Consider the following 13,210-nt stretch of genomic DNA (forward strand, 5'->3'; position numbering starts at 1 on the left):
TACAGTTCAGCTCTCTTGTCAGCTGGCCCTTTCCCTGCCTGTTGATCCTGGCACAAGGCCAGGTCTGACAAGTTCTAGCGAGGCATAGCCAGCCCTGCCTCCTCCGTGACACTGACCTCCAAGAGAGCACATGATGGTGGCTCAGCACATGCACCCTCAGGGTGCATAGGGGGAAGGCTGAGGCTGTCAGCAGGAAGCATGCCCTTGCCTTCTACCCTGCCCTCAATTTTTCCTGGGCCTTCACTTACCTTCTCCTTCATCTTCTCAATTTTCTTCACAGAGCTGCGGCGCTGGGGCCGGTCCTCGTGTCGGAGCAGGTTCATGCTGAGGTCGCCAGACTTGTTGAACTGCTTCTCCTCCTGCTTCTCGGCCTCCTTTAGCTTGCTTTCCGCACTGATGCTCTCTGCGTGGTACATGTGGTAGGTTTTCATGACCTGGGGACACAGGAGAGCAGGAAATCAGCAGCACGCACGGCCCAGCATGCCATCCCAGTGCTCCCGGCCCCCTTCAGGTTCTGCGTGCCAGTAAGCTGTGCTGTACCCTCTTCCCACCACACACTTGGGCTCCTGGCTGTTCTTTACTTTCGCACAAACTTGGGGAACGATGATGGTCATCAGTGGCAGCTTCATCGCCATCATCATCATCACCAACTCATTAAGTCCTGACTGAATGCCAGGAATGGACGTGTAAAGAGGAAATTTAAGGGGCGCCTGAGTGGCTCAGTCAGTTAAGTGTCCAACTTCGGGTCAGGTCATGATCTCACAGTTCGTGGGTTTCAGCCCTGCACTGGGCTCTGTGCTGACAGCTCACAGCCTGGAGCCTGCTTCAGATTCTATATCTCCCTCTCTCTCTCCACACCTTCCCTGTTTGTGCTCTGTCTCTCTCTCTCTCTCTCCCTCTCAGAAATAAACATTTTTTTAAAAAAGGGGGGAAATTGAAAACCCCCTAGTATTTGGGGGTCTCAGAGGTGATATGACAAACTTGGCCCTCCCTCAGCTGCCCTCTCTGGCCCTGCCAGCCATGACTCTTGTCCCTCACTCCCTCCCTCCTCCCAATGTCACTGGGAAAGCCCCTCCTCAGGGGCTCAGGGAATGCCCATGGGAACACGCAAATCGTCTCCTCAGCTGTCTCCTTATTGGCCTGCAAATGGAAATGGTTCTGTCCCCAAAAGGGGCATCACTGGGTAACCTAATTGCTATTCTACACTTTCTGAAAGAAACTCATCCTTGGCTATACAGTGTATTCCCACAAAGCAAACTACACTTTGCTCTTCTGCTTGCATAGTAGAAGTACATATTGTTATAGCAAGGGAATTTTTGAGACAGAAGAAATCCTAGACATCATCTAATCCAATCACTAAATTTTACAAATAAGGAAACTGAGGCCCCAGAGGGCAAAGTGGCTTTTCCAAGACTGAACAGTATTATCAGCGTAGTCTCCAAACTTTGCCTCCATGTGGCCAACAGTACGATAAAGCTACAGAACACTTCCATTACACCACAGAGATCCCTCACACCCCTTTGCAGTAGGTGCCTACCCCTCTCCCGGCCCCAGACAATCACTGATTTCCTTTCTGTCACTGTCAGGGTTTTGTGTGTTCTAGAACTTCATATACATGGAAGCAACACATATAAATTCTTTGGGTTCCACCCTCTTTTGCTCAGCAGAATTTTTTTGAGATTCTCCCAGTTCTTTTTCATTGCTGAGTAGTTATTATTACATTGTATAGGTCTATCACTATGTGTGTATTTATTCATATGTTAGTAGTTACCTGGGTTGTGCACAGTTTTTGTCTATTATGAATAAAGCTGCTAAAAATGTTCATGTATAATTCTTTGTGTGGACATATGTTTTCATTTCACTCAGGTAAATATCTAGGAGTAGAATGTAGGGTCATATAGGAAGCATATGTTCAGCAAAATTAGAATTCTGGTCTCTTTACCCAAATGTCCACTGATGGATGAATGGATAAAGATGTGGTGTGTATACACACACACACACACACACACACACACACACACACACACACACAATGGAGTATTACTCAGCAATCAAAAAGAATGAAATCTTGCCATTTGCAACCATGTGGATGGAACTAGAGGGTATTATGCCAAGTGAAATTAGTCACAGAAAGACAAATATCATATGACTTCACTCATATGAGGAATTTAAGATACAAAACAGATGAACGTAAGGGAAGGGAAGCAAAAATAATACGAAAACAGGGAGGGGGACAAAACATAAGAGACTCTTAAAAGGGAGAACAGGGGGATACTGGAGGGTTTGTGGAAGGGGGGATGGGCTAAATGGGTAAGGGACATTAAGGCATCTACTCCTGAAACCATTGTTGCACTATATGCTAATTTGCATGTAAATTAAAAAATAAATTATAATTAATTAACTAACTAATTAATTTTAAAAAAGAATTCTGGCCTCTTTTAATCCACCACTCTTTCTACCATTCCATACTGTTTTCGTAATTTGTTACCATTTTCTCGGCAGGTGTGAAGAGTTTCGGCAGCCTTAAAACAAGTTGGGCAGTCCCATATCAACAGGACTTCATCTCCCAGTTGCACCTTTCCTGGGTACTATCAAGTTTTGATCATATTTCTGTGCTAAGAAACACACAAACTTTCTGGAATCCATTGCTCCTGAGCTTTGCTTGTTCTCTTCTCTTGTCATTTGGATAATCATAGCAGCTAATAAAGCAGAGGCTTCTACCTGGGGAAGGGAAACACTCCTGCCTAATGGGGCCGTTTAAATCAGAGAACTTGGAACAAACTCTTGCTCAACATTATAACCTTATTCCTTCTCATCTGAAGTCCTGTGAAGTGAGTTTATTAGATGAAGAATTCCTCTCTCTTACCATTAAATCACAGCATCAGTCTGTTGCACAGAAAGCCCCATTTGCCATCGGCCAGGAGTTAATGTGGGAACTATCTGTTGTAGAACATAGTAGGTATTGTAGAGCATGAGCTCTGATACAAATGTCTGGTGCAGATGTCCTGATGGTGTCTCTTACCAGCTGTGTGACCTTGGGCAAGTCACGGAACCTCTCTGACCTCTACTTCCTCATTGTAAAATGGCGATGACCATGACACCTACCTCATAGATTGTTATGAAGACTAAGTGAGCTAACGTAGGTAAAGTGCTGAGAACAACAACTGCCACATGATAAGAGCCACGTAGACATTAGCTGCTACCACCACCACCGTCATCATCACCCCTGATTTGGGCTGAGGGTTTGAGAACCTTGAATTTACTCATTTGAGTTCAGGAAAATGCTTACAAATTCTAAAGAACGTTAGGTATTGCACAAAATTTTATTCTCTTTTTCTTAAATGTTTATCTATTTTTGAAAGAGAGAGTAAGCAGGGGAGGGGCAGAGAGAGAGAATCCCAAGCAGGCTCCATGCTGTCAGCACAGGGCCCAACACAGGGTTTGAACTCACGAACCGTGAGATCATGACCTGAGCCAAAATCAAGAGTCGGACATTCAACTGACTGAGCCACCTAGGCACCCTGCAAAATTTTATTCTATACCATGTTTCTCCCTTCTTCTTTCATCTTGAAAACTTCCCCAAATGTCAAAACAATAAATGAATAAAAAATGCAATCAACTTTTCTTTATTGGTCTTGGTGGAAAGACCTCTTCTGTGCATTCCACTTTGCTTTTTTGAATTGCCCTAAAGCCTCTAGAGATGCTATTCTCAGTGATTTCTTCCACTCCTCATGCCAGTTCCACTAAACTTATTTCCAAACTCAGTGGACCAGAAAGTGTGCCAGATCGATGTGTTCTCGACATCTAGTGGCCAAAAGGAACGACTGCAGGCTTCTAGAAAACCAAAGCAATTGCCTATTTTTCCACCATCTTTATGCCACAGCTCGGGCTCCAGGAATGTCATACATATAAGACTTGGGAATGCCTGCTGAAGTCTATCTCCAAGGGCCCCGCGTTTCCATTCTCAAAGTTTTTCTCTATTCCTCTGCATTCATGGGGACCACTGGTATCTTTACTTTTCTACCATGCTGCTGGGGTGTTCATTTCTGGACTTACTCCCTTCTGGGTTCAATGATTCTTACAAAAGCCACTTTTTCTGTTTCAGCTGCTGAGGTCTGCTTGTCTCACCATTAATCTATCATCTGTGTTGAGTAGTTCAGAGGAAGAGAGAGCGTTTCTATTTGCAATTAGATCTTCCTGTCCAATCATCCATGCATCCATCCATCTATTCACTCAAGGTCAGCATCCCAGCTGGGTGTTCTCAGCCTCCCACATTTCCCTTTGCCTAGTTTTCCACTGAACCACTGAGTACTTTTCCTGCTCTACATCAAGCCAAACTTGCCAGCACAGTCTCTGAGCTGAGTTGCAAAAATCCCATGATTGGAGAACACAGCCCGACAACCCTGGGACCAAACTCTCTGGATCCAATTGGTAATTCTTTATCCTAAGAATAACAGTGAACTTGGTTGCCCAGGATGACTTATGTCACACAGCTGCCACAAAAGAGCTTACCTGGGGACCTCTCGAAAATGAGTCTAACTATATCCAGAATCCTCTAGATGATGCCTTTATTTAATTACCTGAAATACAGGTTTTAGCATGAAATGTCCTTAGCTCAACAGAACAGTCTGCTCAATACAGCCAGTCCAGGATGTGCTAATTAATATTTAAAATTATGAATTACTTCAGAGTTTGCAAACGTCTTTTTTATTATCTCCAAGGAGCATTTCAATGAATCCTTATCCCAACCCTGGGAGGCAGTATGATAACAATAACGGTGATAGCAGCTAACATTTATTGAGCACTTACTTACATGCCTGGCCTTGTTCTAAGCACTGTACATATACAAACTCTCTTATTTCCCACAAAAACCCTAGAAGGTAGACACCATATGATCCCTGCTTTATGGATACGGAAACCACAAAATAGGGATGAAAGTGTCCTCTTCCCCGCAGGGAAATCAGGAGACCTGGTTTGGAGACTCAACCCCAACTTGCTGGGTGACCTTGACAGAGGCTTGTCCCCTCTGGGCCACCTGGTGGAGACCAGAAAGGGGGTGGGTAGGAAAGTGTTCCATAAGTTGTAACAATAAAGTGACTGGCTGACAGCCCCAGTGTTGGGGGTGGGAAGGGAGCAGAGGTGGCTGAGGCCAAGGCACTGAGACCCAGTATTCAACTTGGCACCTCTAAAGGACCCCTCAGAGGCACCCACCTAGCTTTCTGCCCAGCTTAATGGGACGTTCATGTTCCAACCCTCTAGACCCAATCGGGGAAGCCCTGTGGAACAAGTCTAGCACAGGCTGAGAAGGAGCCTGTAAGGACATGTAAGTTGAGACCATTGTTCTTGGACACAGATCAGTTTCATATATTCTCAAAAGGCTCCCCAGAAGTCTTGGTGTATTAGCCCATCTTGAAAGAAACTGAGGCTCAGAAATGGCAAGTGGATTGTACAAAGTCACTCAGCGAGCCACACAGCTAGGACTTCTGAGCTGTCTCTAGTAATCACGCTGCCTTTTGCTGTATACACTTTGCTTTCTGCATCTTCCCAAATCCTCAGATCATGAAAACAAGAAAATATTATATGTATAATCCTTCAGACCCTCTCTTGAATGCAAAAGAAGCCAAAGGAAATATGGAAGTTGACAGCATCAATTAAAGGACATGCTGGGGCAGGATAAGAATCAGTTGTTAGACAACAGGTTCTCAACAATGAAGTTCATGTGCACTTCCTCTTCCCCACAGGCAGGACCATCTCTGAGTCACCCAAGAGCTGTGTATGGGTGAAATCCTGGGCCAATGCATGCCAAAGACATCTCTGAAGGATAAGCAAAGTTCCCAATTTCAGTATGACCACCCATACTGTGTGGCCTACGTTCTCTGAACAACTTACAATCACTATCTTATTTACTCATTGCACGTCTATACACTGTCTTACTGCAACTAGAATGCAAAGTCCAGAGGTCCAGGACTTTGTTCATAAACATATTCCCTATACTAAAGCAGAGACTGGTATGCAGAAAGCATCAGTATATATTTGCATGAATGAATGAATGACAGCTGGCTGGCTGAGCGTATAGGTGGAAGGATGGGTAGATAGGGAGATGGTTGAATTGATAGATGGGTGGGTGGGTAAATGGGTAGATGGATGTGTGGGTGGATGGAAGGAATAGAGGAAGGAGAGAAGGGAGAATAAAATGGAAGAGGTACAGTTCTACTGCCTTTCACCTTGTGAATACATTTGAAGGTAGGGAGACAGCTACACCTTTGATCATTAAATATTTATTGAACAACTCATTACATACTATAGTGTGGAAGAAAGGGTCTCCACCATCAAAGAATACACACTGCAGTAGGGACATGGACAAGTTCACAAGTGATGATCACATGGTGTAACAAGTGCTGTGATGAGGGAAATGCAATGTGATAAAGGATGGCTTTCTGGAGGAAGTGACATCTAAACTGAACCTTGAAGTAATAGCTGTTACCTGAGTGAACAGGGCAAGAGTTGAGGTGGAATATTCCAGAAAAAGGGAGCAGTGTGAGTGCTAAGGCCAGAATGAGCAGGAGTCAAATAGGTTTGAGGAATAGCTTACAGGTAGAAGTATATCAGGTGTTTCAGTACTAGTCAATGGAGTCACCTCCTTATACTCCCCCAATACTCCCCCTCAGTGGACATCTGTTGTTTTTCTCTGCCTAGGATCATCCAGTCCTCATTCTTCTGGAACAGCTTCCTGATTTTCTTTGAGGAAATCCCCAAAAATTCCCCTCCGGCACTCTCAGTCCCAGTGGTTCATGGGAAACTGACACCACTCTCCAATCCAGGAGTGGGCAGGAGACGCGGGGGTGGGCAGGAGACACAGGCCTGGCCAATCAGTAAACATTATGTTAACCTGGCCACAGTGATTGGAGCCCAAGACCCCAGCCAGGTCAATCAGAGACAGCCCAGGGCTTTGTTGGAAATGCTGGGAAGGGCAAATTAATTTTCCACCAGGATACACTGAGCTGATAGAAAGTGAGCTTGCAGTGGGGGACCATCTTTGTCACCCCTGGGAGAAGACTGCCTGATCATGAAGACATCACAGAGGAAAGCAAAATCAAAAGAGAGAGGGGATGGATGGATAGGTGGATGAACCAATGGAAGGAAAGAGGGAAGGAGGAGAAAGAGACAGAAAGAAAGGAAGGAGGAAAAGTGAGAGAGGGAGCAGTCTCCTGCCTTTGATCTGGTGAGCCTACTGAAGGTGTGGGGAGAACAGTTACACCCGGATCATTACATATCTATTGAGCAGTTTATGATATGCCAGGTACTGGCAGGTGCTGGCAATACTACTATGTGGAAAACAGACAAGGTGTTGTGCCTCACGGAAATACACACCCTACTCGGGAGACAAACAAGTGTGTGAGCCTCTGAGATTCAATACAATGATTCTTCACTTCCTCAGTACGCATTGGATTCCCATCCCTAGTTATTGAATGAGTCCCTGATAGCCACCCCACTACCCACCTCAGTGCCCAACTCACAACCAGGCAATACTGACTGACCGAGCAGGGGGATGCTTGTCCCACACCCCAGCTTCTGCCTCGCTGTTGCCTTCAGGGCTGCCCCCTGGCCTCCCTCCAGCCTAGGGAAGTCCCCTGTCCTTAAGATCCAAACTAAATGGCATCTCTTCTCTGTGGCCTTCTTGATGCCCAGCTGGACTTCATCTCCCCACCCCTCTTCCCACCATGTCTATGTCCCCACAAGGACATTTGTCGCACGGTGTAACGATATCCCATCTTCCGGACACAGTGGAGGATCAGCACAGGTATGCTGAGTGACTGAACGAATGTCTTGGCGGGAGTGCTGGGAGAGAGGAGGAGGTTGTCTGGAGGGAAACCTCGTCCCCTTGTTCTCCTTTGGACCGCTCCCACCCCTAGATGAACCTGGGCCACACCCTAGCCAGCAGGCTGCGATGGTCTGGCAGAGCCTGCCTTGCCCTGAGTTGGGAGACATGCCCTTGTCTGCCACCAACAGTGATGTGGCATGAGGATAAAAGCTGGAGAGGGGACTCAGAGCTCCTCGAGTTTCGTGCCTTCATGCCACAGATGGGCGAAATCAAGGGCCAGAGCCCAGCTAACTTGCACTGGTTGGCATTTCCCAAAGTGTGAGATGGGAACCACCTGTGTCAGCAAGACAGTTTTCAGGTGTTCCAGATGTGTGGTTAACCCTTTCAATTCTCTGATTTATCAGGAGGGAAAACTCAGTTGGGTGCTCGCATGTCAGCAGGAAGGAGCACTGTTGTATCTTCATCTAATTTGCAGAACCCTTCTGTTTACACCACGTTGTTTTTCATTCGCTAAAGTGAACTATCATAACCTTCCAAAACAAATGCAGATAGGACTTTATATATATTTAAATAACTAAATTTATTTATTTAAGTAGCTTTGGGGAGTAGACTAGGAGCAAGCTCTGCCACTCCCCAGCTAGGAGACCTTGGGCTGGCCACCTGACCTCTCTGGGCCTCAGATCCCTCATCTCTAAAGTGGGGTGATGGCTCAGTCAGTTGGGCGTCCAACTCTTGATTTCAGCTCAGGTCATGATCTCATGATTCGTGGGTTTGGGCCCCACACTGGGCTCCATGCTGACAGTGCAGAGTCTGCTTAGGATCCTCTCTCTCTCTCTCTCTCTCAAAAACAAATAAAGTTAAGATAAAATGGGGTGGTAATACTATCACTACCTCAACGAGTTACGGTGAGGATGAAATGAATTAAGAGATGCAAAGCATTTAGCCCAGTACCCAGCACATGGCAAGCATCATATAAGAGTGGAGACTGATTATTAGGGATATGAAACAATCTCCAAGATATAACCACAAAACCAAGATGCAGAACTGTAGGTCCAGTTGTTACCACTTGTGTAAAAACAGGAGTGTGCAGGATACGTCCACACACGTATGCTCTTTGATGAACCAAACATCTCTGTGAGAGGATACTGCTGAACTAGAAACGAGTAACCCAGGTTGTACGGAGTAAGGGGGACTCTGGCAACAGAGACACAATTCTCATCATGGAATTTTTATACTGCTTAAGCATTGCTTTTTACTGAGTGCATGTATTATCTATTTCTAAATTTAAATATTCAACAATTTTTTTCATGTTTGTTTATTTTTGAGAGAGAAAGAGACAGGCAGACAGAGTGTGATCAGGGGAGGGGCAGAGAGAGAGGGAGACACAGAACTCCAAGCAGGCTCCAGGCTCTGAGCTGTCAGCACACAGCCCGATGTGGGGCTCGAACCCACGAACCACGAGATCATGACCTGAGCCGAGGTCAGACGCTTAACTGACTGAGCCACCCAGATGCCCCATTAAATATTCAACAATCTTTTAAAAGAGAAAGTCTCTCTGGCTGGAGTATGGAGTATGAATAATAGAGAGCAAGCCTCGGGGATGGGAGAGTGGTCAGCTGGTGATTGCTATTTTTCAGGCAAAACATTCTTAGGTCTCTGGCTGGCCCTGTGACAAGGGGGGAGGAGGGGAGAGGAAACATGAGGAAGTATACAAGAAAAATATTTATGCTTCATTCTTTCATAAAATACACGATTTAGCACTAGTGTTTGCCAGGCATTACACTATGCTCTCTGCCACTCACTCTTCTCGGAACAATCCAGCGATGAGCTGGTAACATCCCCACAGTCTAGAGAGGGGCTGAGGCTCACAGGTTTTGACAACTGACAAGGCCTTGAACCCAGGCCATGCTGACTCTAAAACCTGGACTCTTCCCAATACACAAGGATGCTTTTCCACTAATTAATTAGGACACTGAGAGTTTTAAGTGAGTCAATTTGATGAAAAATATTAAATAAAGGAGACAGGGCCCAATGACACGATGGAACCATGGTAGTCACACCTGAATGACAACAGATGTGGAGATGTCGGTCTAGGAAGACTCAATGTGAGCCTGGGATGGAACTGGAGCCAGAACCCAGGCTTCTGGGCTCCTAGTCTCAGGCTGTCTCTACCTCCTGCATCCCTGAGGGTGGGCATCAGAAAGGAAATGCCCTTGCAAAAATTTGCCTGGGGGTCCCGAGTTGATTTCATATCCCTGAGCCCCGTGCAAAATCAAATCAAAGCCTTAACAACTGGAAAGTGGAGTCCATTCATTACTCCAATTAGTATCTACCTATCACCAGCTGTGGCTAGGTACGGGTACTCCACATCACCCTGAAACAAGTCTCAGGGGCTCCTCCCACAGCCCTGCCTGGGAGAGTCTGGAGCACAGTGACAGGGCACAAAGAAAGGGCCATATGGGGGATGTTACAGTATTTGTCACTTCAAAAGACGACAGATACATTTCATGATCTAGGGCTGTATCGAAAATCTGAACATATTTTTAGCTAAATAATGAAAACAGTGGTTTTTTATTGTTGTTTGTTTTGTTTTTGCTTCTTCAGGAACCATTGGCACATAGGCCCACACTCTCAACTTCTGCCCTTTTCTCCTCCCAGGCCAACATATGATGATCGAGAGAGGTAGTAGGTCAGACTGATGGGAGTTCAGGGAAAAAGAGGTGAGGTAAGACAGGGGGTGTGTGTGTGTGTGTGTGTGTGTGTGTGTGTGTGTGTGTGTGTGTGTGCGCGCGCGAGCTCACACATGCACTTGTGCTTGCATACATGCTGGCATGTTTTAGAAAGGAGGGCACCTCAAGGTGATGAAGACTGGGCAGAGGGAAGGCTTTTTGAGTGAGTGAGTGAGTGAATGAATGAACAAACAAACAAATGAACAAAATGCCCAGGCCTGCAGTCTCCTCCACACCCTGGTCTCAGATGGAGACAAGCCTTTTCCCTAAAGTGGGTGATGGATGGCCTTAGCATTTATCTCTATCATCACTGTGCCCACTATTACTTCCTTAACATGTCACCTCCTCTAGAAAACATGAAAAGAACTAAAGTGAGGCTTACTGGACAATGTTTTCTACATCATTTGTTCCTCAGTCACTGCTGTCATGACTCTGGGGCTGGGAAAGGAGGGGAATTCTAGTAACCAGGCATGGTAACTAGAAAGTGCTCAAAAGACATCCCTAATAATGAAGCGTGAGATTTGGGGTCCACAGCGTCCTTAGCAGCTGGGCGGCTGCAGTAGGCTGTTTGCAAAGACGGCCACAACAGCCCCCTCCCTGGCTGCAGGGATGCCCCTTTGCCTTGTGACTTCGCAAGTAATTCCCTCTAAGAGGTGATGTTCACTCCTCCACACCTCAACCATGGACTTGGCTGCGTGACTTGCTTTGGCCAATAGCATATTTGCAAGTATGACATGAGCAGAGGCTTGAGAAGTGCTGGCACACTGGGTGTTTCCCACTTTGGGCTCTTTTTTTAACTGGCCAGAAATCCAGAGCCGTATCAGCAGCCCTGGTTGAACTCAGCCCAAATTGCCAACCAACAAAATCATGAGTCACTGAGTTTTGACATCATTTGTTAGGTAGCCACTGAAAACTGCTACCAAGGCCTTAAGCAAGGTACTTCTTTGTGTCTCAGTTTCTTTACCTGTAGAACATGCTAATTAAATAATACATACACTGGGGCGCCTGGATGGCGCAGTTGGTTAAGCATCCGACTTCAGCCAGGTCACGATCTCGCGGTGCGGGAGTTCAAGCCCCGCGTCAGGCTCTGGGCTGATGGCTCAGAGCCTGGAGCCTGTTTCCGATTCTGTGTCTCCCTCTCTCTCTTCCCCTCCCCTGTTCATGCTCTGTCTCTCTCTGTCCCAAAAATAAATAAACGTTGAAAAAAAAATTTTTAAATAATACATACAAAACACCTCATACTGTGTGACACACATCCCAAGCACATACTACATGGACACATTTGTTACTATCCTTGTTTTGACAATAAAGAAAATGAGGTCCAAGACGTTAAATGACCTGGCCAAGCTGGTAGGTGGTGCAGCAAGGGTTCAAACCCAGACCCGTCTGCAGTCTGCCTCCCCTGCCGAGAATTCCCTTTCTCTTCCCCTCTACCCCTCTGTTCTTTCATCCTACCCCTCCAGAGGCACCAAGCTCAAAACTCAGCCTTGATCACAGCAGCCTACCTGGAGCCATCACTTTTCTGAACCTTCGATTTCTCTTGCACGTGCACACTCTCCCTCTTGTTTCTTCACTCAGTGTGTATCAATCACTTACTATGTGCACGCACTGCCACAGGCTCTGGGCACACTGTGGAGAGCACGGCACAGCCCCCACAGAGTTCATGGTCTGGGTGCCTCCCCCTCGGAGTCCACATATCCAGCAGATACCACACTCTGTTTCAGACTGCTGTATCACCAGTTCGCGTACTTTAGTCTTGTCTCCGTGCTCAGATTCGAAACTCATTGTAGGCAAAACCACTTTTGTTCATGTATTCATACATCCCTCCCACCTCTGCTTCAGCAAGCACCCTGGGAACACTGGGGATACACAAGATACTTCAAATGTTCACAGCCCACTGCCGTGCCTCATGCAGTACTGGGTAAACAGTAGGCAGCCCCAGGTGCTTGAATTTAAATGCTTTCGGGGCAACCACTGAAGACTCAGCGTGCCGTCAATAAATGAGCTGGAGGTTGCTGCTGGCATTCTGAGGCTCTCATCCCTCCACGAGGGGCTGCAGGAGAGAACTGGGGAGGTGCTGCCCCTTCCTCCTCCACCAGCTCTGAGGCCATCGTCAGGCTGCCATGAACACAGGAAGCAGGGACTGACCTTCCTGCCTGGCCTGAACATCTGACACCAGAGGCGTTTCTGTCCAGCTGCCCTGCCCCGTGGCCAGCGAGGGCAAGTGCGCGCAGAGCGCCTGCTGGGTTCAGGGCACTGTGCTGGGCACCAGCACCGTCTTCCGAATCCCCGCCTGCTCTGTCCAGTTTACACCTGCCAGCCCTGTTGGTCACAGGCAAGACTGAGAGGTGAAGTGCCAGAGGCCATACAACTGGGTTCAAACAGAGTCTCTGGGCATTAAGTGCACCGTTACTGACCAAGATCTGGCTCTAGGGAGATTGCACGCCAACTGGCGACACAGAGATAACATGACAGATTTTTTTTCAACTGTCATAAGATTTCAAAGCCCAGAGGTAATAGCTTTCTAAAGGTGGAGTTTGGTCTGGGTTTGAAAAATGAGTATGACACACACAAGCAGAGAAGGAAAGAGGGCAGTTGTAAGCAGGGGGAGCTACAGGGTAAAGGGGTCAAGCGGGGCAGTATTTGGGGTGTGCAGAGG

General features: G+C 46.8%; 1 protein-coding gene across 7 annotated transcripts in view; it reads right to left on the reverse strand.

Annotated features, from left to right (window-relative positions):
• The window catches only part of SRGAP3 (SLIT-ROBO Rho GTPase activating protein 3), a 263,049-nt gene that overhangs the window by 77,112 nt on the left and 172,727 nt on the right, over positions 1-13,210 (reverse strand). For all 7 annotated transcript variants that reach the window (XM_019824938.3, XM_019824937.3, XM_011280178.4 and 4 more), the window contains exon 5: positions 249-434. In XM_019824938.3, coding sequence (XP_019680497.1) covers positions 249-434 — 186 coding nt within the window. The remainder of the gene's footprint in view (positions 1-248; positions 435-13,210) is intronic.

The sequence above is a fragment of the Felis catus genome, chromosome A2, assembly GCF_018350175.1.
Source record: "Felis catus isolate Fca126 chromosome A2, F.catus_Fca126_mat1.0, whole genome shotgun sequence".
Classification (NCBI taxonomy): Eukaryota; Metazoa; Chordata; class Mammalia; order Carnivora; family Felidae; genus Felis; species Felis catus.